The sequence below is a fragment of the Nelumbo nucifera genome, chromosome 3, assembly GCF_055504915.1.
Source record: "Nelumbo nucifera cultivar China Antique chromosome 3, China Antique-T2T, whole genome shotgun sequence".
In the NCBI taxonomy this organism is placed as follows: domain Eukaryota; kingdom Viridiplantae; phylum Streptophyta; class Magnoliopsida; order Proteales; family Nelumbonaceae; genus Nelumbo; species Nelumbo nucifera.
Window position 1 is genome coordinate 20,300,256 of NC_142651.1, and position 27,899 is coordinate 20,328,154.

Below are 27,899 nucleotides of genomic sequence, written 5' to 3' on the forward strand. Positions count from 1 at the left end.
GGGAAGGTTGTTTAATTATGTATTTGATTCCGTTTACGTTTTTTTATTCAACGTTTGTACTTTATTTGCTTGTAAAACCGAGAAAGATAATAATTACATCCGTTTACGTTTATTGAGTAAACATTTATTGACGGTGCCACATAGGCACCCCGTCAGCAAATGCCTCATTAATTACATTTGTGTGAAGCAAACTTCGGTTTCTGTGCACCTCTCCTGTTTCGAAAAAGTTCATTTTGGAGCTTCCTAAAACGGGTAGGCATTTTATTGGCATTTTGCTGATGTGGTGCCTAATGGTGCCTATGTCTCATAAACACCCTCATTAAATGTGTTTCTCGATTTTACAATAACACAAGTACAAAACGTTTATTGAATAAACATAAATGGAACCAAGCACATGTAGATGTACACAAAAATAGTGAAAAAACGCCTAACCATTTATGAAAGCTTTAAAAAACAATTTCCCAATCGGTAGGTGTGCACAAAACCAAAGTTCACTTTCGCCATTCTTGATGTATACATAGCAAGAAAGGTGAACTACTGAAGTTGTGCCTATGTGGCAGAATTTAGTGAATAAACGCCCACGAACCAAACACCCTATCAAGCGGTTGCAAACTATACAGGGGTTGTTTTAGTTAAACATGTGAAACTATAGGTTATTTAAGTAAATGACTCAAAAACTAAGGAGTCAAAATAATAGATTCCCTAAATTACAGGGGTGTATGTGGAGTTTATCCAATTTCATATAACTTGCTGCGTTCCGCAAGTCGCACACGCAACTCGCAAGGCAAGCAAGAGACGCTTCTTCCTCCCTCAACACTCAAAAATTCAAAATTTGCACTTTCCCGGCAAACCGGAGACATGGAAGCCGAATCGCTGGAAGGTGAAATTACCCGTCGAAGCAACTTGCATGGAGGTAAGCTCTCGAGACGACATCTCTTCAGTTTGAATTTCTCTATCAATTTTGGATTGTCGATCCAAAGGTTTAAACATACGACCTTTTTCTCTCCCTTGTTCATACGTGCCAACCTTTCTAGGGTTTTGTTTACCATTTCTTTCTAATCAAGGTTGAAAAGCGAAGGTTGATACATCAGATTTCGGTTTTCCGTTTCTATAATGTTCACTTCTGATACTGTTTACTTATAGTCTTGGTGATCAGAGGTCTTGAGAACTTTTAATCAGTTCAAGTGCTTCATCCGGTTAGGTTTCTATGCAAATTTCGCTATAATTTTTTGAGTTTTTTTTCTTTTTTTGGCATATGTGAAGATTCTACCATTCGAGGCATGGGATCTGTTGTTGCTACGGTTAGTGGCTACCACGGTTCGGAGCGGTTCAAACTCATCAAGCTTATTAACCAAACTGGTGCAAACTATGTAGGGACAATGACTAGATCGACGACTCATTTGGTGAGTTATGGTTGGAAATCATGGACAATTGATGTCACAATAGTTTTCTTTTTTTTTTTTTTTATTGGGGGGGGGGGGTTCCTTCTGTGTTCTGCTGCCGAACGGTGGAAGTTATATGATACTGGATTCAGATTTTTCTTCTTCTTTCTTGTGGGTGATTAGGTTTGTTGGAAATTTGAAGGAAGGAAATATGATATGGCTAGGAGCTTTGGAACATTAATAGTCAGCCATAGTTGGTTTGAGGATTGTTTGAAGGAAGGGAAACGTCTTCCAGAGCGGCCCTATATCATGCAATGGTACTAAGTGTTATTAATTTTTTTAATATGATTTGACATATGAAGTGAATCGGTTTTACTAGTTATAGTAGTCATCATCCTTCTTTTGGTAAATAAGCATGGTATATTCTCTGTTTATGTATATTGTAAACTTTGTCACGTGGACTCCATGGTTCTAACTTTATCGCTGAATCCCAAAAGGAGGTATTTCTGGGTTTTATATTTTGATGCCCTTAAATCCAGCATTCTGTGACCCTTCTTACTACTGAATTGGATAAATATGGGGTGTTTATTGGTGGTTGGGTAGTATTGATTATTGCAACTGTGAGCTTTAAGTTAATTCATATACAATTGGAATGATAACTAGCTTTTTTGAAACGGACAAAGCTTCAAAGACAATGATTTTTCTGATTAAATGAAATGAAGAATCAATCCTTAAGGGGTTTCATTTAGGCAATGGTGCCCTCAAGAAAAGAGTGAGGAGAATCCCAACTCTTGAAGATGGATTTGATCCCTCAACATCCTATTTGATGTTTCCTTTTTCATATGGACAGTGGTGTTCAATACAATTCTGATGATGAAGCACGTATCTCTTGGAAAGTGTGGCATGAGAAATATGTGCACCTCATGCTACAAGGAATCAATAATCTATCTATTGATAGCAGATTTTGCTGAGTTGTGATTCTACTTGCAAAATTTTGACTGTGGATCCATACCTTGTAGAGCTGTTTAAGATTCACTGGAACATGGCTAGTTTTTTTTTTGATCAATAACATCAAATTTTATTAATCTTGGTAGAATGTGGTAAGTACAGAAAGTTCAAGAGAGATAAAACCACTTATCTCTCCCCCAAGAAGCCCCAATTCCCTTACAATTGTGCCCAAAACAATGAGTCTCTCTCCATCCCTTGCCTAGCTAATGTATCAGCTAAGGCATTTGCACTCCACTTAACCCACCCTGTCCTTACCTCCATATCTCTAGTTAACCACCTGAATTTCTTCCTATTATTATTATACATCCACATTTTTATTCCCTCATCCTGTAACTAGTTAATCACCAGTTTAGAATCCCCCTCAACACTTAGTTTACTGATGTGTAGAGTTTTTGCCCTTTGTATGCCTTCCATTACAGGCATGACTTCTGCTCTCAATGAGTCTCCTTCCCCAGCCGGCCCAGAATATAGGGCAATAATTTAGCCCTTTTCATCTGTAAATGCACCTCTGATGCTGGAAGGTCTTCGATTGCCTATGCTGCTACCATCAAAATTTAATTTAATAAATCCCCCGTCTGTTGGGCTCCATTGGTGAACTGTGACAGCCTTAAGAGCAGATGAATCCACCACAGCCCTCCAGTTCCTCAATAAATCATCTGCTGAAACACAAGAGAAGTCTTTTAAGGACTTCAACCAGTGCACCACTTTTATTTCAATTGCTTCAAAAGCTTCTTTACTTGTTGCTTTATCCATGAAGATTCTTGAGTTCCACTCCTCCCAAATCGTCAAAACAGTAGCAGCTCTTATGCACCTCCTCATAATTCTCCCTTTCTTTTTTGGCCAAGAGAAAGTAGTTGCATCAAACATGCTTTGTACATTTACAGGAGGAACCCACCTGCAGCCAAACAAAGAAAAGCACCATTCCCAAACCAAAGTAGTGAAGGAACATGAGACAAATAAGTGATATAAGCTCTCACTATCAGCCTTACATAATACACACCAGTGAGGAGATAAACACCAACTGGGCTGCTTTCTTTGAAGTAGATCAATGGTGTTAACCTTTCCATGTACAACTTCCCAACAAAAGCCGTAATCCTTGGCGGGACAGGTCTGCACCATACCTCTTTCACAGGAAAAGATGACAGAATACTGGGGGAGGACTGTGACCAAGTTTTGAGGAAAGAAGCGCAAGAAAAAAAATCCAAAGGTAGTACAGGTCCAGATTTGGCTATCAAGTAAAGAAGGATCAAAAAACACTCCCTCCAACAACCATATCAGGTTCATTACACTCTGGATCTCTGAATCTCTGAATCTCTGAGACCCCTTCGGAAATCCAAACCCCAATTAATCCCATTATTTGAAGAAGATTGAGTACAGAACTTGGATATTGATTCATTTTTAAGGGAATTGGTTCTTTAGTGGGGAGGTACCTATCCAGATATGTTCCCAAAATTTTATACTGTTACCATTACAAAGATTGTACCTGATGTAGGGGATGAACATAGGTAATATTGCACTGATAACCTTCCAAGGAAACTTCCGGGTTGCCCTAGGCAGTAGACCAGCATTCCATCCATTGTCCAAGAGCCCATGAATGCTCACTATCACCTTAGTCCACAATTTGTCCCTATCCCGACTCTTGAGGCAATCTCCATAACCACTTCCCAAGTAATGATGCTAAGTTCCTTTTCTATATGTTTCCTAAGCCCGGCCCCCCTTCTTCTTAGTTCTTACACACAACCTCCCAACTTACCCTATGATCTTTCTTTTCCTCTCCTGGCTCCCACAAAAAATTCCTCATCATCTTCTCTAAGCTTTTGCATATGCTAACTAGAGCCTTGAAGACTCACAAATAGTAGACAAGCAAATTGGCTAGGGTTGAGCTGATTATTGTAATCCTGCCATCTAACGACAAATAACCTTTCAGCTAGCTGGCTAGCTTTTTAGAGAACTTTTCTAAGACTGGATTCTAGAAGACAACTTCTTTTGGGTTAGCTCAGTGTTTTAAAGCGCAAGGCGCAAAAAAGGTGTAGGGATCAATTTGCGCTTGAGGTGCAAGGTGCAAGGCAAGGTGCATGCCTTTTTAAGTAAGGCAGAAAAAATAAAAAAAACCAAAAAATTCAAAAAAATGCAAAAAAATCAAAAAATTATTAAACATAATATTAATAAAAAATATAAACTTAAAATTTAAAATAAATGTTTTAAAAAACCTATTATCTAAAATTAAAATACATAAATATAACATGTAAAGCATATTCAAATGAGAGTTTAAAAATAAAATCAAATATATAAAACATTTTCAAGAATATAAAACCTACAATCTTTTTCTTTTCAATTGCATTACTTCAATTAGCTAACGTGATGTAAAATATATTACATTCCTAATTCTACGAGCCGCCTTTGTGCCACGCCCCTCGAGGCAAGCCCAAACAAGTCCACGTTAGGCCTTAAATTCTTAGTTCTCACATAAAAAATAATGATTTTATAGTTTTAATTGCTTTTTAAGAAGACATTTTATTAGGATGAATGAATGAACAACATTACCAAATAGGAGGTTCTCGAAGCTTTGGTGGGTGTGGCCCAGTTGCTAGACACAAAAAGCAAAAAAGTGTCAAATTTTCAAAAGGCGCATGCCTGGGCTAAGGCACAAGGCACACCAGGTGCACCAGGCGTGCACCTTTTGAAAGGGCTGCACCTAGGACCTGGGCGAGGCGCCTACCCTAAAATGTGCCTCGCCTGTGTGCTTAGGCACGCCTTTTAAATCATTGGGTTAGCTCCAAGGGGCAAGCCTAGATATGTTAGAGGCCACGACACAATACTACAACCTAATATCTTTGCACATTCTGCCAATTTCCCTTCTCCCTTATTGATCCCCGCTATGGAGCTTTTCTCCAAGTTGACCTTAAGGTTTGACATCTTTTAAAAGAGCTGCACTGAGAGCTTCATATTTCTTACCCATTCCAGTTTAGTTCATTCACAAAAGAGAATGGTGTCATCTGCAAACTGTAAATGTGTAATAGGCACATCCTCGCTGATCAGCCCCCAAGATAATTCTGATTAGAACATTAGCTATAAGTGTGAAGATAAAGGGGGAAAGAGGTTCTCCTTGTCTTATCCCACGTTTAGCTGGAAAGAAGTCTGTTACTGTGCCATTGACTAAGATAGAATAGTGGCAAGAATTTAAGCACCCCCAAATCCATTTGCACCATCTCTCACCAAACCCGCATTGCCTTAAAACCTTGATTAAGAAAGTCCAATCAACTAAATCAAAGGCTTTTTCCATATCCAACTTGCAGATTAATCCTTTTTTCTTTGATCTCTTCATCTCTTGAACATATTCATTAGCAATTAAGATTTGATCAGTGGTTTGCCTATTTTGGGTAAAGCCCCTTGATTGGAAGTTACAAGAGAGGGGGGACTTCTCTAATTCTTAGAGCCAAGACCTTAGCCAGAATTTTGTATAAACTATTCACCAAGATGATGGGTCTAAAGTCTTTTGGATGGTTAGCTCCACTTCTTTTTGGAATCAAGGCAATAAATGTGGAGTTCAAACCTGTGTTTATTATTCCCCTTTCAAAGAATTCATTGAAAGTCCCCATTAGATCCTCTTTGAGCACTTCCCAACAATCTTGATAGAAAACATCGCCTTTTTGATCTCCTCCTCCTCAAAAGGTCTTTCCATCCAATTCTTTTGGTCCCCCGATAAGCTCTGCCAATCCAAACCATCAGCCCACAATCTCTCACCTAACGACCTTCTATATGTTGATTTAAAATGTTCCACAAAGGCCCTTGCAATTGCTCCTTGTTGAGATATGATCTCAGGGTCTTGCTGCCTTAGTAAAGTTTGGAAATAAAATTAGATGTGATTCAACTATTAAAATTAGTAGAATAATTTAGATTAAAGCAAAAGAAAGTAAGGAAGAAGAAGAAGACAACAAGAAGGAAGATTGGAGGAGAAAGGAGAAAGAAAGGAGGAGTTCAATAATCTCCTCTTTCCCTCGCTAATCTTTTAATAATCTTACTTAGGTTACATAATTTACAAGATTGCCCTTAAGTAGGGGTCCACATCTGCACTATACTTAGAAAACATAAATAAGAGCTAAAGGTCCATAAAGAAAAGGCCCAATAAGAAAACATAACAAGAAAGAACTGATAAGAAAGACACTAATGGGCTAGGGCCCATTCGGCCCAGTCTCTCTACACTCCCCCTCAAGTTGAGCATAGATATCCATCATGCCCAGCTTGCTTATATAGTGAACCAGCTTTCCTTTAGGAACACCTTTTGTCAAAACATCAGCCAACTGTTCTTCAGATGCAACAAATAGCAGATAGACTTCTCTTGTGGCAACTCTCTCGTATAAAATGCCTGTCAACTTCAATGTGCTTAGTTCTATCATGTTGAATAGGATTATGTGCAATGTTGATAGCAACCTGGTTGTCACAATATAACATCATTGGCTTCTCACAGTCTATACCCAATTCATCTAAAAGTGATCTCAACCACAAAAGTTCAGAAACTCCATGTGCCATTGCCTTGTACTCCGCTTCAGCTGAGAATCTTGCCACTACAGACTGCTTCTTACTCCTCCATGATACAATGTTTCCTACTACCATAGCACAGTAACCTGAAGTGGACCTCCTATCATATACATCCGGCCCAATCAACATCAGTGTATGCTTCCAGCTTCTTGTGTCCATGCTTTACAAACAAGATACCTTTCCCTGGAGTCTCTTTTAGATAGCATAAAACTCTCTCAGCAGCTGCTAAATGTGTATCTTTGGGAGAATGCATAAACTGGCTGATACACTAATTGCATAGGAAATATCTGGCCGAGTCATGCAAAGGTATAATAACTTCCCGACCAGTCTCTGGAACACTCCCTTATCAGGCAACAGTTCCCCGTCAGTAGCTGACAACTTATGATTTAGGTCTATAGGAGTAGAAGCAGGTCAAGCACCCAGTTTTCCAGTCTCTGTAAGGAGATCAAGAACATACTTCTGTTGAGAAATGAAGATACCATCCTTAGATCTGACAACTTCAATTCCCAAGAAATATCTAAGTTCCCCCAAGTCTTTAATTTCAAACTCAATGTTAAGAAAACTTTTGAGATGAACAACTTCTTGAACATCATTACCAGTAACCACAATATCATCAACATAGACGATCAGAAGGGTCACTAAGGTATCTCTTCTCTTAACAAACAAGGTATGATCCGACTAAGTCTGTGTGTACCCAAAAGCAACAAGAGCAGCTTGAAATCTGTCAAACCAGGCTCTAGGAGATTGCTTAAGGCCATAAAGAGACTTCTTCAGTTTATAGACCTTTCCTTGCATTTCCTTCTCATACACCTGGAGGCAAAGACATATAGACCTCTTCATATAGGTCTCCATTCAAAAAAGCATTCTTTACATCAAATAGATGAAGAGGCCAATCAAAGGCAATAGTTAAAGATAGCAAAACTCGAAATGAAGTTATCTTGGCTACTGGGGCAAAAGTTTCTAAGTAGTCAATACCATACATTTGAGTATATCCTTTAGCAACCAAATGGGCCTTATATCTCTCAACAGTACCATCAGAATGATACTTAATTGTGAACACCCACTTACAGCCAACCGGTTCCTTTCCCTAGGCAAGTCCACAATTTCCCAGATATTGTTCTTATGCAAACATCTAGTTTAGTCATCATAGCATCCCACCATTCGGGTTTGGACAAGGCATCTGGGACAGATCTGGGAGTCACATGTCTGGAAACAGAGGCAAGGAAGGAATAGTAGGAAGGGGAAAGAAGGTTGTAGGACAGGTGTTTGGAAATACAATGAGCTGTACATTTCCGTTTGCCTTTGCGAAGGGCAATAGGGAGAGCAATGTCAGAGAAGGTATCCGAAGTGGTAGAAGAGGGCTGACTTGTTACCTCAATAGTGATGGGAGGAGCAAGAGGCACATCTGAAGGCATGGAAACAACTTGCATGTCTCTGGTACAACCTTTGAATAATAGGATGGGAAGGAAAAGTAGGGGGATGAGTAGGAGGAGGAGGGGGAGCAGGAACATGAGAAGATTCAATTGGAGGAGACTTTATAGTTGATTCAATGGGAATTGGAAGAGGAACAGATGGTGACAATGCAAACAACTCCTCTGAATGCTCCCCCTCAAGAGAAGTACTAAAGAAAGGAACAGACTTTGCAAATGTGACATCTCTAGAAACAAAGCGAGTGCCATGAACCGGATCAAAACAACAGTATCCCTTCCGTGTGAAGCATATCCCAAAAAACACACTTGTGTGCTTTAGGCTCAAACTTATGTCTCTGATGACTGTGAACATGGACATAGCAAGTGCACCCAAACACTCTGAGAGGAAGAGAGAAGAGATCCTCCTCATTTAGGAAAAGCAAGCTAAAGGGAGTTTTAAACCCTAGAACCCGAGAAGGCATTCAGTTTATCAAGTATGTAGCAGTAAGGATAGCATCACCCTAAAACTTAACAGGAACATGGGAAGCAAAAAGGAGACTCTTCGCAACCTCAACCACATGTCTATTCTTCCTTTCCGACACTCCATTTTGTTGAGGAGTGTAGGAACAAGAACTCTGATGAGTAGCTCCAAAGGTATCAAAGTAGGAAGAAAGGCTCTTAAAATATTCCTTTGCATTATCAGATCGAAATATTTTGATCTGAGTGTTAAACTGGGTAAGTATAAGTTTATGAAAATTTTGTACAATATTTGGTACTTCATCTCGGGTTTTCATAAGGTAAATTCAGGTGTAACGAGAGAAATCATCAATGGAAAGAATGAAATATTTGTAACCCCCCATAGCAGGTAAGTGATATGGCCCCCACACATCAGAGTGCACAACATGGAAAGGAGAAACAAATCTTTTATTACTCATTGAAAAAGATTGTCTACAATGTTTTGCAAGTTCACATGACTCACAATGAAGACTCGATAGGGATATTCCCTTAAACATTTTTGGAAACAAATGACTCAAAGCAGAAAAAGACAAATGACCAAATCTGAAATGACATATCATGACTCTATTAACTGACTCTGATAAAACAGACTCCAAATCTACTTCACTAGGTAATCCAGGGCTTTGATCAGAGACATCCAACAAGTATATCCCATTCGCCTCATGGTTACTCCTAATCGTCCTCTGAGACTTTAGGTTCTAAAAAACACAATAAGTATGAAAAAAAGTTATGTTGCAATTCATTGATTTTGTTAAACTACTAACAGATAAAAGGTTAGTGCTAAGTTTGGGAACATGAAGGACAGAGGATAATACAAGTGAGTTGGAGGGTTTAATATTCCCCTTGCCAGAGATGGGAGCAAGAGACCCATCGGCAAGAGAAATCTTCTCTCTATCCTAGAGGAGCTAGTATGAACAAAAAAGGTTGGGTATGCTAGTCATATAGTCTGATGCAATATAATCTATGATCCAAGGAATTCTACGATTACCTGAGGCTATAGCATGATTCGCAAAAGCACGGTTACTTGAATGGGAAAAAGCGGATGTAGAGGGGGTGCTTGAGGAGGAAGATGCAACAGTAGACTCCAAATGGTTTATCAACTTCCCATATCTCTCAAATTCTACCTTCACTGCTTCTAACTGTTCCACAACAGATTTTTCTTCACATTCAGATACTGTAGCAACATTTGCATTCTTGGGCTTTCTAGACTGACCACCCTTCTTAAAGTTGTTGTTGCGAAACCTCTCAGGAAGATGATCTGGATGAAGTTTCTAACAAGAATCCTTCATATGTTTCGGCTTCTTGCAATATTCACATATCACCTCCTTTTTTTCATTTATCCCCTTTGGTTTTATTCTAGCATGTGCAAAATGTTCTGGAGGAGGTGGGATTTGTAGCTGTACCTATCGTCTGCTCTCTTCATTGCTCACCATAGAGTATGCCCGAGCAAGTGACACTTCATCCTTGGTCAGGATGTTCTGCCTTGTAATATCAAATTTAGGATTGAGTCCTGTAAAGAATTCAAACACCCTATTTCCTTCTACAAATTTTCTGAAAGTTTCTGCATCTTTGGTGCTCTCCCATACAAATGCTTCCATAACATCTATCTCCTGCTATAGTGACTTCAACATCGAATAGTAGACAGCCACACTCTTCTCCCCCTGTTTTAAAATTTTCACATCATTCTTTAGTTTGTAGGCCCTTGCAACATTTAATTTCTGAGAGTATGTTTCTGTAACACTATCCCAAATCTCCTTGGCTGAAGTCATCCACAGATAGTGTTGACTTATGCGGGGCTGCATAGAATTTACCAACCACCTAATAACTATGTAGTTATCTTGCATCCATTTTTCATATGTAGGATTAGTCTCTTCTGGCATCACCTTACTACCCGTGAAAAACCCTAGTTTACCTCTACTACAGACATGGATCTTAATAGATTGTGCCCAAGCAAGGTAATTTGTTCCGTCAAGTTTAATTGTAGTCACTCCTGTCAGAATGGAATCTACGGGACCAACCCCCGACACCGGGATCTGCTCCACCTCACTTCCATATTGCTCCATCAATCAAACGAAAATAAAAAAACAATGTTTTCAACCTTTATAGACCTAACTAAGGTTAGTCAAGCACTAATGACCCAAAACTAGGGTTTCACCGTACCCGGCCTCCGGGGAGAAAGAGAGAAGAGGTAGCTGCTCAAACCAGAGCTATCCAAACCACTTCCAACTGCAACTGCTCACTTTTGGAGATAAAAAGGAACCCTCCAAGCCTCGAGTGCCACACCCAAACAGCCTCTTCAACCCGTAACTGGAAATTCTCTAGTCAGTTAGGGTTTTGGGAAAAAAATATGCAGTCCCACTTTCTTGGCAACTTTTGGCCAGATTCTGACTCTCCAAACCCTCTACCAACTAGGAAAACAAGATCTCTGAATAGTCAGCAATTTATCTCTCCATACAATTTTCGATTAGAAAAAAAGGTGTATGGGAAAAAAAGGGAAAAGCAGAAGGGAGACCTACTCTGATACCAAGATGTGATTCAACTAATAAAATTAGCAAAATAATTTAGATTAAAGCAAAAGAAAGTAAGGAAGAAGAAGAAGACAAGAAGAAGAAGAAGGAAGATTGGAGGAGAAAGGAGAAAGAAAGGAGGAGTTTGATAATCTCCTCTTTCCCCCACTAATCTTTTAATTATCTTACTTAGGTTACATAATTTACAGGATTGCCCTTAAGTAGGCGTCCACATCAGCACTATACTTAGAAAACATAAATAAGAGCTAAAGGCCCAATAAGAAAACATACCAAGAAAGAACTGATAAGAAACACACTAATGGGCTAGGGCCCATTCGGCCCAGTCTCTCTACAAAATTCTTTCTTCTTCTTGCATTGGCCATAGCATGAAAATACTTTGTATTCCTATCTCCCTCTTGAATCCATTGAACCCTTGATTTTTGTCTCCAACTAATCTCCTCCTTCAACAAAATGTCCTCCAATTGTCTCTTAAGCAACCACCTTAATACCCTATCTCTCTCCTCTAATAGACCTTGAGACTCTCTGACATCCACCTCTTCAATTTGATCCACAACCTCTTGTTTCTTTAGTCTAATCTCCCAAAATGCTCTAAGTTCCAATCTTTAATCCTAGCCTTTAGAGCCTTCAACTTCCCATGAAAAAAATTCCTTTCCATCTCATTCTAGGTCTCTCTCCTTCCCACCAAACCTTCACTTTTTGAGTAAACCCTGGATGATTCAACCATATATTCTCAAACCTAAATGGGGCAGGACCCACACCTCTCAACTCCTTATAAAAAGTTATTGGCTAATGATCCGACGTTACCCTAGGTATGGCCCTAGATGAGAACCCACGCCAAAGATCCTCCTAGTCCACTGAGAATAAAAATCTATCTAATCTGGAACAAATAGGGTTACTTTGAAGATTTGACCAGGTGAATCTATGGTGGAGAAGATACAAGTCCTTGAGTTCATGGGAATTTATAACCTGATTGAATCTCCTCATGCTTGTGGTTATCCTGTCTCTGATCGTTAGTCTCCTGACTCTCTTCTGTAAATCTGAAACATGGCTAGTTGAAGGTCATAGCATAAATGACATAGACTTTGGAATATCCTATCCCTCTTGTTCCTTTCGTTCTTTTGGAAAGGGTGGACCGACTGACATTTTTGATGGCATAGGTGGTGTATCAGGTGTGGACCTGTGGTAATGAACTATATGAATGACACTTATTTCTTGTTATCTTTTAAGGAGTTTGAAAGTCTTAACTTTAATTGCTTCTGTGGGCATTGGACATAAGTAGTTGGGTTGTGTTAAATTTCCAGCATCACTGATATTAGGTTAGTAATGTAATGACAATTGATTCATGTGCAGGTCTTAACTGATGCAAGGTTACTAAATGCCTGAAATATAAGTTGCTATTGGATATTATATCACAAACATAATAAGATGCCAATGGTATTGCCTATGAAGTTCAATACCAGAAATTGCATGTTCTGTTTCAGCTAAAACTTCATCCATGGAAACTTTTATGCTTTACTCCACATTGTTTTTTTTTCCTTTGTGCAATTTAATAAGCTTCATACGCGGACCTCAAGATCCCAGTTAGCTGGACCAACATTGGGTGATGGCCTTTTAATAAGCTTCATACATGGATTTAAAACAAAGCATAGATCATTGATCTGTCCATTCTAGTCCTTTAAACTTATCAAGGCTACTCAGGCTTATTTTGTTGTAACCAATATGAATCCTTTTTCTGCTTTACTCATATTTGTAGTGCTTTCATTTACAGTGGGCAGAAAGTAGGGCCCTTGATGTGGAAAGCACCGGTATTTGCTGGTAAGGAGACTCTATTCACTAGTAAAAGAGGTAAAGCCTTCAAGGATCTGACCAATGTTTGTGAGGACACTGATGAACTTGTGGAAATGGCTTGGACCAATTCTCATCTGTTAACTCAGGTAGTTCCATAATAGTGAAATTATTGTTGCATTGTTGATGACAATAGACTTTCTTACTTAAAAATTGTATGGCTGTAAACTGTTTGATAATAGAAAAGTCCTTTGACTTCCATAATTTTCAGTGGTGACTGTGTTATTGATTCTACTGGATTTTAGGCTTTAACCTCAACCTGAACATTTTTTAAATGCATTTGTAATGGAAATTCTTATTTTTCTTTCTCTCAAGTACAGAAGTACTTTTATGATTATAAGTCATTAAGTCTTTTTTTTTTCCCCCTCAAGTAATTTTATGACTTGCACCCCTTATAGAATTAGGCCAACCTCTGCTGCCCTCTCATAAACCTGGTCCTTTTACATTCTTTTCCACCTAACAGTCCAATCCCCTAGGATGTTCCCCGAATACAATTGTTCCCTTTTATTTATGGGTAACTGAAAACCTTCTATTACTTCATTTAAAAAGAAAATAGATAAAGAGTGGTTTCCTAAAGCTACAGAATAGCAACCTACTTTTACATTACATCCCTTTATATTGTTACTTGGTACATATGATCCCTGTTCACTCCTCTTCTATCTAGAGAGTCAGCTATGCCACTCGCTGATCTCTGTACCCAGTTAAGTCATGCATCCATCTCCCTTTCCAATATTCTTATCTCTCAGGTTTTGCCTATAAAACTATGAACTTGGCTTATTGTACTATCAACCCTGTGCGTTGTATTGATTGTATTAATACTGTAAAGCTGTGAATGGTAGAAATGTTTCTTTTTGTCAAGAAGTGCACGGAATTTATCATTAGCCAAAATGAAATAGTAGGAATCAGACCAGAAAAACTTATAATAATAAAAGTACTTGAGAGAAAAAAAAGAACTTCCATTACATAGACTTTGAATGTCCTATCCCTTTTGTTCCTTTGGTTCTTTTAAAATGAAGTATTAGAAGGTTTTCAGTTACTCTTAAATAAAAGGGAACAATTGTACTATTGATAAAAAAGGGAACAATTGTATTCAGGGAACATCCTAGGGGGATTGGACTGTTAGGTGGAAAGGAATGTAAAAGGACCAGATCAATGAGAGGGCAGCAAAGGTTGGCCTAATTCTATAAGGGGTGCAAGTCATATATCCTTTTGCGTATTATTCATGTAGAGAAGATGGGCCGAATGGCCCATAGATTGTTTAGTCTTTCCTGTTATTTATGTTTCTTTTCTGTAATGGGCCTTATTCTGGGCCCATCCTGTCTATATTAAGTTCTGTGTAAATTCTTGCCCAACTAAGGGCCTCCTTGTAATTATTCAAATATATCTTAATAAAAGAGTGTTAGGGTGCTGAGAGAGGTAATGTTCGAAACTTTCATTCTCAGACCCTCATTGCTGAACTCTCAAGCTCTCCTCTCTTCAGTTTTCTTCATGGTATCAGAGCGTATCTGAACTTGAATATCTTAGGGCTGGAAACTTAGTTACGTACTGCCTGATTCTTGGAGGTCATTGGACGAGCCCAAGACTAGAATCTCTTGGTGAAGTGGTTCGGTGGCCAGGAAGAATCAGAGAAAGAAAGAGGGGAAGAGGAACAACTCGGTTCTGTTTTTGAAGCTCGATTGTGTTTGGACTGTTAGAGTTCGAACTGTAAGTTGTGCTCAGTTTTCTAGTTGTTCTGTTTTGAAGCTCAACTGTGTTTGGACTGTTGAAGCAAACTGTAAGTTGTGCTCAGTTTCTGGTTGTTCTGTATTATCTTCGACTGTGTGTGGACTGTTGAAGTGTCCGAAAATCCTAGCTGTTCTGTACTATCTTCGACTGCATTAAATCTGGTTTAACCCAGAAATTTCTGGACTGCTTTTCTCTTCTTCTTGGACTGTTAAAACCTGCCGAAACATCTTTGTAACAAGGCTGTGTATTGTTACTCATATTTTGGCTGTTTTAGGGGGTTGTACGAACTATTTTTGGGGTCTTTTCTCTTCCTTGACAGTGGGGTTGTCTCTATTGCCCACACTGTGTTTGTGAAAAGGCCTGTTCAGCAATACCGATTGGTATTTACTCTTTTTGGCTGAGTGCACAACTTTGAAAAGGTACTTCGGCTGAGTGCACAATGCCTAGGAGTTTCTGATTACCTCTTGAAGGCTGAACTCAGAATATTGTCTTCTTGTGGTCGGCTGAACTCTGTTATTGCTTGTCCTCATTCAGTATACTTGTATAAGTCATCTGAAATCATATTTAAAGTGTGTACATGATGTATTCCTCAGAGTTTGAAAACAAAAATGGTGCTGAATATGGACTGGTTCAGGGGACTCCAAGTGATTCTTTATTGACTGTGACCACAGTTAAACTCGATGGAACTGATTATCTAGCATGGTCACAATCAGTAAAGATTCATGTTTGTAGTAGAGGAAAGTGGGGATTCATTTCCGGGAGTAAGAAGGCTCCCCCAGAAGATGATCCATTCTACGAGAAGTGGATGCAAGAAAATTACACTGTCATTGGGTGGCTTGTGAATTCAATGCAGCCACAAATCAACCAACACTACCTATGGATGAATTCAACAAAAGAAATTTGGGACAATGTTGCGGAAACCTATTCACAAAAACTAAATGTGGCCCGTGCATATAAATTGAGAAGTGATGTAAAGAGTTTAAGGCAAGGGGAGAAACCTCTTGCTGTATATTTCTCAACCCTTAAGTCCCTATGGCAAGAGATTGATCTAATAGAAGCTGTAACTTGGGACACCACCAATGATGCAGAGGCCTATAGAAAATTGGTTGAAAGGAACAGGGTATTTGAGTTTTTAACTGGACTAAACCCATAATATGATATCACAAAACAGAATATTCTTTCCAAGGAGTGTGTCTCTTTGTCACAAGCTTATGCATTGGAGAGTAGTGAAGAGAGCAGAAGGGCTATTTAGGTTCAAGGGGCTGATATTAATGATCACTTTGCCAATATGGGGATTAAACCCAAAGGGAATGCTGGAACTTCTAGTGGCATAGGAAAGAAAGAAGTTATATGCGAGTACTGTAAGAAGCCGAAGCACACCAAAGACAAGTGCTGGAAATTACATCATAATCTTGTTCCCAGTTGGTTTCAGAGAAGGCATGATAGTAAAAGATCAGGAAGTGCAAATGTAGCTGCCGGGCCAGATAGTGAAGAAATGTCTGCTTCTGCACAGTTGGCAGCCATGAGAGCAGAATATGAAAAGTTTGGGAAGATGATCAATCAGCTGAGTGATGTGACCTCTTCTTCCAACCCTTCAGGCAATTCTTCTATTGCTTCAGCATTTGCTCATTTAGGTATAAGGGCTTCTGCTAATCATGCTACTACTTCAGGTAATCTCAAGATCCCTTGGATTATTGACTCAGGTGCTTCTGACCATATGACCAATATCTCTACCTTATTTGTTTCATATGACTTGCTTCCTGGACGGGATAAAATCACTTTAGCTGATGGTTCACTTGCCTCTATCTCTGGTAAGGGCAAGGCTACGGATTCCTTGTTCCTACCTTCTGCCCTTCATGTACCTAAATTAAATACAAATTTGTTATCTGTAAGCAGTTTAACCAAGTCACTAAACTGTTGTGTAACCTTCTTCCCTTCTTATTGTGTTTTTCAGGATCTGGAGTCTCAGAAGGTGATTGGAAGTGGCCATGAGGCGAACGGAATATACCTGCTTGATACCCCGGAACAATGCACTAATCATCTTGGGAATGCTGCTCTTGGATCTGTTTCTTCTGAGTCTGTTAGTCGGATTATGTTGTGTCATCGTCGTTTTGGTCATCTGTCTTTTTTTGCCTTGAGTCATCTTTTCCCTGAGCTGTTTAAGGGAATTAGTTTGTCTAGTCTTCATTGTGAGTCTTGTGAATTGTCAAAGCATTGTAGAAACAATTATCCTTTGAGTAATAAAAGATCTTCTTTTCCTTTTAATATTGTGCACTCTGATGTATGGGGGCCTTACCACTTACCTTCCATGGGTGGCTATAAATACTTTATCCTGTTTATTGATGATTTTTCTTGGTTCACTTGGATATTCTTGATGAAATCCCGTGATGAAGTTCCAAGACTTGTAAGACAATTCCATGAATTTGTTCTAACCCAATTTGATACCAAGATTAAAATCTTCAGATCTGACAATGCAAAAGAATACTTCGAGAAAAACCTATCTTGCTATCTCTTTGACATGGGGGTCATTCATCAAAGCTCATGTGCTAGGACCCCAGAACAGAATGGGGTTGCTGAGAGGAAAAACAGGCATATTGTTGAAGTTGCAAGAAGTATCTTATTTGCCTCACATTTTCCTACCAGGTTTTGGGGTGATGCCGTTCTTACTGCTACCTACCTTATAAACCGTATGCCATTCAGGGTTTTGGGGTTTAAGTCTCCCTTCAATCTTCTTCATCCGGACAAGGATCTTTTTCCCGTTCCTATTCGTGTCTTTGGATGCACCTGTTATGTACATGTTCCAAGTGTCCAAAGGCATAAATTTGAACCCAAAGCTCAAAAGTGTATCTTACTTGGTTATTCCCCCACACAGAAGGGTTATTGTTGTTTTGATCCAAAGTCTGGCAATCGGTATGTCTCAATGGATGTCACCTTTGATGAGCTTTCCCCCTTTTATGGTTCATCTCCAGAAGGACATTGTCCACAGGGGGAGGATTTGTCATAGGTGTTTGTTCTTCCTCTTCCTGTCCCTGTTGAGTCTCTTGATGTGTCTCCTTCTCCTTGTCCCAACACTACCTCCTCGTCCTATTCTCAATCCCAAGGTGTATCAAAGGCAAAGATCCAGAAATGTGCAGGTTGTTTCTCCTACAACACATGAGCCTCATACACTTCCAGTCACAGAAGAGACAACATGTACTGTTTTAGCACATTTGGATTCATCCTTCCCTGACCTCGATATTCCCATTGTTGTTAGGAAAGGAAAACGGAAGTGCACTGCACACTGCATTTCAAAGCACCTTTCTTACAGTTTGCTTTCACCTCCATACTTTGCCTATCCCTTTTCTGTTGCTTCTCATCCTATTCCCAAGTCTGTGTCAGAAGCTCTTAAGATTCCAGAGTGGAGGGATGCTATGAGATCTGAAATCGATGCCCTATACAAGAATGACACATGGGAAGTGGTGGATTTGCCTGAAGGGAAGGATCTAGTCGGTTGCAAGTGGGTCTTTACTATCAAATACCGAGCTGATGGTACCATTGAAAGGTACAAGGCCAGGCTGGTTGCAAAAGGCTACACACAGACATATGAGATTGATTATTTAGAGACCTTTGCACCTGTTGCCAAGATGACATTTGTGAGGGTTCTTCTATCTTTAGTTGCTCATTTTGACTGGCCTCTTTATCAATTGGATGTGGAGAATGCATTTTTGAATGGTGAATTACATGAGGAGGTTTATATGTCTCTTCCTCCAGGGATGTATGGAACTGATATGAAAGGGAAGGTATGCAGGCTGAAGAAATCTCTTTATGGACTAAAACAGTCCCCTAGAGCATGGTTTGAGAGGTTTAGAACAACACTTGTTAACTTTGGTTATGTGCAGACACAATCCGATCATATTCTTTTTGTGAAGAGGAGTGGACCTCTGGCAGTATACCTCATTGTGTATGTAGATGATATTGTAGTGACTGGTAATGATGTTTCAGGAATTCATGATCTAAAATCTTTTCTCCATACAGAGTTTGAGATTAAAGATTTGGGGGACTTGAGATACTTTCTTGGTATAGAAGTGGCTCGATCCAAGGATGGGATTCTTATCTCCTAAAGGAAGTATGTTCTTGACTTGCTCTCCGAGACTGGAAAGATGGGTGCTAGACCAGTTGCTACTCCTATTGATATGAGTCATAAACTCTCAGCCTCAGAAGGGACATTGTTAGAAGACAAAGGAATCTTTCAGAGACTTCTTGGGAAACTTTTGTACCTAGCATGACTCGGCCAGATATTGCATATGCAGTCAGTTGCATTAGCCAGTTCAGGCATGCTCCCCGAGACACTCATATGGCAGCAACAGAGAGAATCCTATGTTATTTGAAGGGCTCCCCAGGAAAGGGTATTCTGTTTACCAAGCATGGTTATCTGAAACTCGAAGCCTACACCGATGTTGACTGGGCCAGAAACATTGATGACAAAAGATCTACTTCTGGGTATTGCAACTTGGTGGCTGGTAATATTGTTTCTTGGAGAAGCAAGAAACAATCGGTTGTTGCTCGGTCTTTGGCTGAAGCAGAATACAGGGCCATGGCACATGGAGTTTTTGAATTATTATGGCTAAAATCATTGATGGAAGAACTTGGAGTTGAGTATGACAAGCCAATGATGTTGTACTGTGATAATCAGGCTGCCATCAACATTGCTCACAACCCAGTGCAACATGATAGAACCATGCATATTGAAGTTGATCGACACTTCATTAGGGAAAGGGTCTCTTTGGGTGAAGTGTGTCTTCCTTTCATCACATCTGAAGGACAGTTGGTAGATTTTCTCACCAAAGGCATTCCCAAGGCAAAACTTCAGCATGATACTGGCAAGCTTGGCATGATTGACATCTATGCTCAGCTTGAGGGGGAGTGTAGAGAAGATGGGCCGGATGGCCCATAGGTTGTTTAGTCTTTCCTGTTATTTATGTTTCTTTTCTGTAATGGGCCTTATTCTGGGCCCATCCTGTCTATATTAAGTTCTGTGTAAATTCTTGCCCAACTAAGGGCCTCCTTGTAATTATTCAAATATATCTTAATAAAAGAGTGTTAGGGTGCTGAGAGAGGTAATGTTCGAAACTCTCATTCTCAGAACACTCATTGCTGAACTCTCAAGCTCTCCTCTCTTCAGTTTTCTTCAATTCACAATCAAAATTAATAAAGTAGTCAAAAATTACCAATCAAAATAGATCTAAAAGAAGGTTTAGGTGTAGGGAAGAAAATCAAGAAAGTAACCTTTAAAGGTCAAAAGTCCAAATTAATTAATTACTGTCAAAGTCAAAAGTAGAAAGAGATTGAGGGAAGCTGAAACTCCTAAAAATCAATATTAAGAATTTAAGATTCAAGAAAAATGACGAAATAAACCAAAAGGAAACTAGAATAATCCAGCTTTGATTTTTGATCTAGAATATAACTAAAGCTTTTATTTCAGAGCTCTTAAGAATGGCACATACAAGATATGTGAATTTGCATGAAGCATAGGTTCAATTCAAATAGCTTGTCATTTCATCGTTACATAGACACACCAATACTTGTAGAATATAGGGATAAAGCATATGGATTGTTTCCTACTTATGCTTAAAAGGCCATTACCCAATGTTGATCCTGGCTATATGGGGTCTTGGCCTCTTGGGAGGGATGGACTGTATACTAACCTAAACTTTAGCATTTTTCACACAAAGTAGCCTTAACTGATATGCAGTTGTCAAATGCCTGCAATATAAGTTTGCCATTGAATATTCTCATGCTTGTTAACTTGAATATTATCATCACACCAAGCTATCCTTCTACTTTTGCTAAAACTTAGAAACAAATTACTACTTTTAAGACAATTAGAAATTTGAATACTTGTACTCAAGGTTTAAAAAACCACAATGTATCGGTCGATACGTATCATTCTGGTGACATTCTTATACATGGAACACTACAAATCAAGTAACTTTGTTCTTTTTCATCTGTATCAGATTGATATGGACCCACATCGGGTTGTTTTGGGTCTGTATTGACCAATACAGAATCAACATAGGCTGATATTTTGAATGTATCGGCTGACACATTCAAAAATATCTTGTTATAACTTTTATATATGTTATTATTTTTACTGGCCGATATTACCTTTTATATATTGTTATTATTTATAACTTAGGTAAGTCCCCATTACCATTTTTGTTTGAACAAAATTGTTTGTCTATTCATAAAGCTAACCTCCGTTGGTTCTGCAATCCATTCTCCTCAACCTGTTGTTTGCCATGAAAAATGAACTCTGTTGTTTTTGTGAATCTGTTGCTGCTGTGATCCTTCCAAACTCTACTGCTGTGAAATCCTTCCAAACTATACTGTCGTGAGACCCAAGCTTTGTCGCTGCTGCCCTGCCATGAAGCCCTAAGCTCCGCCGCTGACATGAAACCCAAAGTCTGCTACTGTGGTGAAATCCTAGGTTCTGCCGCTGCATGAAACCCTAAGCTCCACCATTGCAATGAAACCCAAGTCTGTTGCTGCTGTGTAATCCTAGGTTCTGCCACTACCATGAAATTCAAGCTCCACCACCATTAAACCCAAGCTCTGCTGTGGTTGCCATCGTTAGCAAGATACCAAGACCTTAGTGGCTAGGGGTGAACATTCAGTTTAATCAGTTAAAAACCAAACCAAATAAACCAAAATTTTAAATCCAAACTTGAAAAATGGAAACTGAATTACAGAATAATTGAAGTAACTGAAACTGAAAATTTTGGTTATTTCGGTTAAAATCAAATTTTAATAATATATATACTATATTATATATTATAACATGTAATGTATATTATATGTTATAATATATATATGTATATATATTATGAAATCAAATTTCATTATATTATATATTATATGTTATATGTATTCTATATTACATATTATATAGCAAAGTTTGGCTAATTTGGTTAACCAAATTTCTAATTCTAAAAACCGAAAGTGAAGCTGAAATATTCAAAAACTGAACTAACTGAACCAAATTAACCAAAACCAGAAAAGCCGAACTGAAAAAACCAAAACCAGAATTTTCAGTTTGGTTTTTTGGTTTTAACTGAATTATGCTCACCCCTACATAGTGCAAAGTTGCTGAAACTGAGAGAACTCAGTGAAGAGATCCCCGTTCCCTAGAAAAGGTACTCTTTGAAATCATATTGAAACTTTTAACTTCTCTTCCCCATCTCCCTCTACGTAGACATTAGACAATCCACGTTTCAGGTTTCTTCCTGTTTTTGTTTGTACACTCATGCTATTGAGATTTTAAGATTGATTTCATGGTAGAGAAGGGGATTCAAATTCAAGTACCAACCTTTTTCTGTTTTGTAATCTGATCTATAATATTGTAGTCCAAGTTCCAAGTTCTGAGATTTGTTGAGTGAGGCATGAAACATGGTTACAAACGCAGGCTTCAACCATCAACTGGAGTTGGATTAAATCTGATAATCCACGATATCCGATGGATTTGAATTCAAACATACAGTTTGTAGATCCGATTTGATTTCAGATAGAATCCGGATGTCTCATATATCTAATCGAATTGGACTTAGATGGAGATGAATCCGCTCTGATTACAGCCCTAATATCTATCCTTGAATTAGTGGATCTGCAAAAATAAAAAAGGAGTTTTGATGTGTATCGAGGCAAAAACAGTCTTTAGTTGAAATCTGATGTAGATTGAGAGGAAAAGAGAAAGGAAGAGAAAAAGGATAGAAGAAGAAGCATGCGAACAGAATTGGAGGAAGTCAAAGTAGGCCTGGTGGTGACCACTCTCTTATTTTATTAGGGTGACATAACTAAACATGAAAAGACTCTGCATTACTAATAAAACATAACAACATAAGTTTTTAATTATTTGGAATTATAAGCTTATTATCTAAGAATGTTTAAATAAAGAAAGGGGGCAATACCCAATGTTGATCCCATCCAGGGCCTTGGGAGGGACCAGGTACAGACCTAATCTCTAGTATTTTTTGCACAAAGTGGTCATTCTCAGACTTGAACCCATTTCTAATGCTTGTCAGCCTGAGATTTTACCATTGTATCAAGCAGTGACTACAAATTTCTAAATAAAGATATCCTAAATGATATATGTTTCCCAATTGGAACAAAAGCTCTTAAGATCTAGTTATATCCTATTTATTATATATGAAGAAAAAAAAGTCAAAGAATGAATCTTCTCAATATTTCATGTGTGACTGATTTTATCACTTATTATGAGAACCAACTTTTCTAGTCATGCTATTTGAGTATAATTTTAGAACTCTTGCTTTCTGGAAAAATTTCCCATGGTTTTTACTTAAACTAAGGATGCTTTTTGAGGCATAACCATCCATTAAATAGATAGTCTTTAATGTGGTATATATGACATAAACGTGGTTGCAGAAATTATTACCTCGGTTGGAAGAAAGAAAAGGAAGCTCTCTTGTAACTCAGAAAAGCAAAGGTCAAAAAACTTCAAAGCAGTACAGGTCGGGTACTGAAGATTGTTCTTTTGAGCCGCTTTTATCTGGCATGGTTGGAATGCAAGTAAGCTGCTCATTTCTTTGTATTTCTATTAGCCTTCTGGATATAATTTCTTTCTCCTCTGTGACCATTGTTTACACAGTTGTTTGTTTTGTTGAATAAATTTGCGCTTGGAGGTGATTTAGATATCTCTGAGCTTATGTTTTATGTAATTGAATTTTTTTTGTAAACAGCAAGAATCTAGTCCCCATCCATCTTTATTTTCAAAAAGACATAAAACAAATGTTGTCAGTGCTGTTGAAAGCACCAGTGCAGCTGGAACCACTAGAAAAAGCAGACGACTTGTGAAAAAGAATGCTTCAGGAGGCATTGTGGAGACTGCAGATTTGAATTTTGAAAAAGAATTTTACTTGACTGAAACTTCTTACAACATCAATCATGCATCTAATGATTCAAATGCTTTGAGGAATGAGAACTCATTGGCAGCCCAAGAAGCAAATAACAAAAGAGAACATGGGAATGGTGAGCTGGAGAACCTTGAAGACATTTCAGAGTTGAATGACATGGATGTTTCAAATAGTTTGGATAGAGTGAGAGAGCTTGTACTTCCCACTCAAGAAAGGACATCAGAAAATGTTTGTCCTGATATTGAGAAGAATTTGAATGAGGAATTTGAAGATGTTTTATCTGGAGAAACAGGTGAATTACCTACTTCAACAGATCTATCATGTGTCATATGTTGGACAGATTTTAGTTCAACGAGGGGTGTATTGCCATGTGGACACCGGTTTTGTTATTCATGCATCCAAAGCTGGGCTGATCATATGGTATGCATTCTGATCATGTTATGCTAATTTTCCTGATTCACTCCTGTGTTCTTGATGGCTTTATCTTATGAATAAATAGCAATGGTCTTGATCCTTATTCTTTTCTTTACCCTAAACCTTAAATACTCCTGAAGTTTCTATACATATTAAATACTCTATGGCTTTCTAAAAGATGAAACAATGTAGTGTTGGCCATTTGGTCCTTTAAAGTGAGCATATTGATCTATTAGTCTTGAAATTTGTCACATGCACTCAATTCTCTGGGAATGACCATAACATTGATTTTAAGAAATTTGTGAAATTCTACAATTTGGTTTGGAACTTAGATTTGGAAAATGCTTTGCAGAGGTTATTTTTCCATGATCTTTTGGCTACCAGTCATAATTTTCTTGTAGTGCATTTTTTTGGTATTACATAATATGCATCACAGGGGGATGCAGTAGTTGATATGGTCACTCCGCATCCCTCCACATCATGTAGCAGGCTTTCTGCTCTGTCCCCTTTATTCTGTGTCTCCATTTTTGGAGGGACGCTGAGTGACCATCTCAACTACTGACTGGGCTTGGAGTACATTTATATAACTCAGGATCATTCAAATTTAATGACTATCAAAAGCTTACCTTGTTCACTTCAATTTTTTCTGTGCCTGGGCTATCAATTGGTTAAACTTTTTGGTGGTAAGGATGAGAGAGTTAATGGTTTATGACCTTTCTACATTGGCCATTTTGTATAGAACTTACATTGTGCCTTGGACCTAAGTCCTTCATAAAGGCTTACATAAAAGTGATGATCTATGCAGGTTTCAAGAAGAAAAGTTTCAACGTGCCCTCTGTGCAAGGCTACATTTGTGAGTATCACAAAAGTGGATGATGCTGCCTCTTCTGACCAGAAAATATACTCCCAGACTATTCCATATGCTTCAGGAGCAACTGATGTTTTTCTGTATCCAGATCGAGAAATGTCAAATTTCGGAGCCCAGGTGAAGACCTATTCAACTGTATAACAAGTTAATTACTGGATCTATTTAGCATTTTTGAAATTAATAAACAAATAAATAACACCATGCCCTTTTATCATACTAACCTTTTGAGACCCTTCCATCTTTGATCTTATTAATCTTTTTGCAAAGCTGATTCAATTTCTCAATCCCTATCCAGGGAACTAGCAAGGGATGGGAATGTTAGTGTAAGACAGTTCATGCACAATAATGAGAGCAATGCTAACCATATGGCACATGATAATATGGGTACAGTTCCATCAACGTTCAGAGGGAGTTACCAAATACCTGGGCCCCACACAGTATTCCTCGTAGACAGTGATGGCATACTACCATAGGGTACCTCTTCTTCAATAATCCAAATTACATAAATAACTGAGACAGTGAGATCCAAGGAAACTCCCTATCAAAGCTGAATACTCCATTGTGACCTAAGTTGGCTAACCAATCAAATGCGTTATTGCCTTTCCTGCAAGTATAAATATATTAGATCTGAATCTCCATGTCCCCCACTGTCTTCATGCATGTAATGTGATAACTTTGACTCTCCATGGGGCACTGATCTCGTTCCGAAGGCTCCCAATAAATATCTTGGAGTCTCTCACGATCCCATCTTGTTCTAAAGCCATTGTTCTTACCCATTATTTGGGCCCCGTAGGTCGTTCACATCTTTTCTATGTTGATTGAAGTGTTTCCTACACTTTTTGCCATGGCTTTCGTGATTTTCCCCTATGATCTCTCATAATACACCCAATTGCATAGCTGCTGTTTTCATTTCTTGAAGCATTGAAATTGATTTTTATGACTCCTAGTTCCAGAGGGATCCCTTTTATCCATTTCCATGATTTCTACTTGTCATTTGATTCAAAATTCTTGATCTATTCCTAAAGATTCTTTTGTTTCTACTTTTCCATATGCCTATAATAGGTACAACACTTTTTCCAGTAGAAGTTGATTCTTTTCTCTTATTTATTATGGATTATCTTCTCCGACCATGTAAAGAGATCATTGTCTTCACTTGTTGGCTTATCAGTTACATCATCCACAGTCATCCGAATTTGTTTGTCCGAGGGCAATTTCTAAGAGGTGATTTGCTGTCTCTTCACGAAAGGGCAGTCCAAATCCCTTGTAATTCCTCAACTAACCAGTCTATTCTTGGTTGGCAGTTTATTGTTGAGAAGTAACAATGCGAAGACTTTGATTTTTGGGCTACATTTAAATTTCCATACCTTATTGCTTATAGAGCTATTTGCTTATTTAACATTTTAACTGAGAACATACCTCCTGGATCTTCTTCCTATCATATTTAGTTATTTCATCTTGAGCTTCTCCTGCGGGCAGGGGAATTGCCAGAATTTCATTTAAGATATTTTTTGGTACCATTTGTTGGATTCTTTGGCTAGAATTATTCTAACAGTGTGACTACATTCTCAAGGGAAGAAGATTATGCATATAGTTAATATATACTAGAAAACCTTGGTTAACCATGTGTAATTGTCCATATGCGCTTCATACATTATCCTTTTAGTGTGTATTTTCTTCTACACCTTAACTTTGTATAAAGCCTGCAACTCCACGTAATTCATGAAGGGTTATTGGCTTATTGCTGTTATTATATATATTCCCTGTATGCAATGCACAATTTGCGTCCATGCCTATTGCCATGCAATATTGGTGATACCTTGAAGATCTTGTGCATAAAATTGTCCATGTCAGATGTTCCTAAATGTGCATCATTACTCCTTTATTCCTTATAATTCTTGTTTTAGATTACTATCCATATGTTCCATTTTTCCACAATGCTAAAGGGATGATCATGCAATGGTTAAGATTAGGCGCAAGCCGTCTTTATGGTTATATAACATTAATGCAAATCCTACAAATTTACCTTTTACTTTGACATGTTATTGTGTTAATACTTGTGCTTTGGTTGTTATAACTAACTTTTTATATATTTTTTTTGGATTGAATAGCCCTTGGTAGTGTCTGTCTGTTTCAAATGTCGCTTTCGAGAACCTGAAGATCTGCTAATAACCTGCCATCTTTGCCAGAGTAGATGTGTACATTCGTATTGCCTGGACCCTCCTTTGGTTCCATGGACATGTGATCACTGCAGGGGCCTTGGAATGTTGTATCATAGCATCCGCTAGTTCTATCCTTCACATTGATGTTATTTGGTTCCAACTGTAAGGATGTCCCAGTTCTATATCAATTTTGTCCGAATAATTGTGATTTCTCCAGTATCTCAGCTCATTCAATTTGCAATATTTATGTGTTATACATACTGTTTCCCTGGATGGTGCACTACCCGTTTCTTTATGAAGCATGTGCTTATGTAAATTTATGGTATTCTAGTGTGCTTAATGACACAGAAAAAAAAAATAGGAAAACCTAAAAGTTAATTTTCATGAATCCATCAGCAACTTATATACAAAATAAAATTGAACTTATATTTTTTGTAGTTAATAGAAATAAAAACAAGTAAGATGCAAAATAATGAATTCTGTAATTAAAAATTATTAGTTGCACTTGCATATAATTTATCTGAGATTTGTCATTTATGGGTTTTCTACCATTCTATGATGAATGCCATATATTTTTGTAACTTCCAATTATTAATATGC

General features: G+C 38.2%; 1 protein-coding gene across 2 annotated transcripts; it reads left to right on the plus strand.

The window, feature by feature from the left end:
• Positions 1-753: 753 nt before the first annotated feature.
• Positions 754-27,615, plus strand: LOC104600707 (zinc finger (C3HC4-type RING finger) family protein / BRCT domain-containing protein). Of its 2 annotated transcripts, none has more exons than XM_010263807.3 (8): positions 754-913; positions 1,264-1,403; positions 1,566-1,699; positions 13,151-13,316; positions 23,371-23,514; positions 23,685-24,278; positions 25,078-25,257; positions 27,249-27,615. In XM_010263807.3, exons 1-8 carry the CDS (start codon positions 859-861, stop codon positions 27,423-27,425), a joined length of 1,590 nt encoding a protein of 529 aa, XP_010262109.1. In that variant the 5' UTR covers positions 754-858; the 3' UTR covers positions 27,426-27,615. The 2 variants fall into 2 exon arrangements, with proteins under 2 accessions (XP_010262109.1, XP_088756227.1); XM_088900101.1 differs by having other exon boundaries at positions 27,327-27,615.
• Positions 27,616-27,899: the final 284 nt, after the last annotated feature.

Excerpts from the sequence above, each read along its gene's own strand:
- LOC104600707 (XM_010263807.3), top strand. The coding sequence starts at position 859 with ATGGAAGCCGAATCGCTGGAAGGTGAAATTACCCGTCGAAGCAACTTG. Across the intron at positions 914-1,263 it reads TCGAAGCAACTTGCATGGAG|ATTCTACCATTCGAGGCATG; the intron begins GTAAGCTCTCGA and ends GCATATGTGAAG. Across the intron at positions 24,279-25,077 it reads AAAGCTGGGCTGATCATATG|GTTTCAAGAAGAAAAGTTTC; the intron begins GTATGCATTCTG and ends TGATCTATGCAG.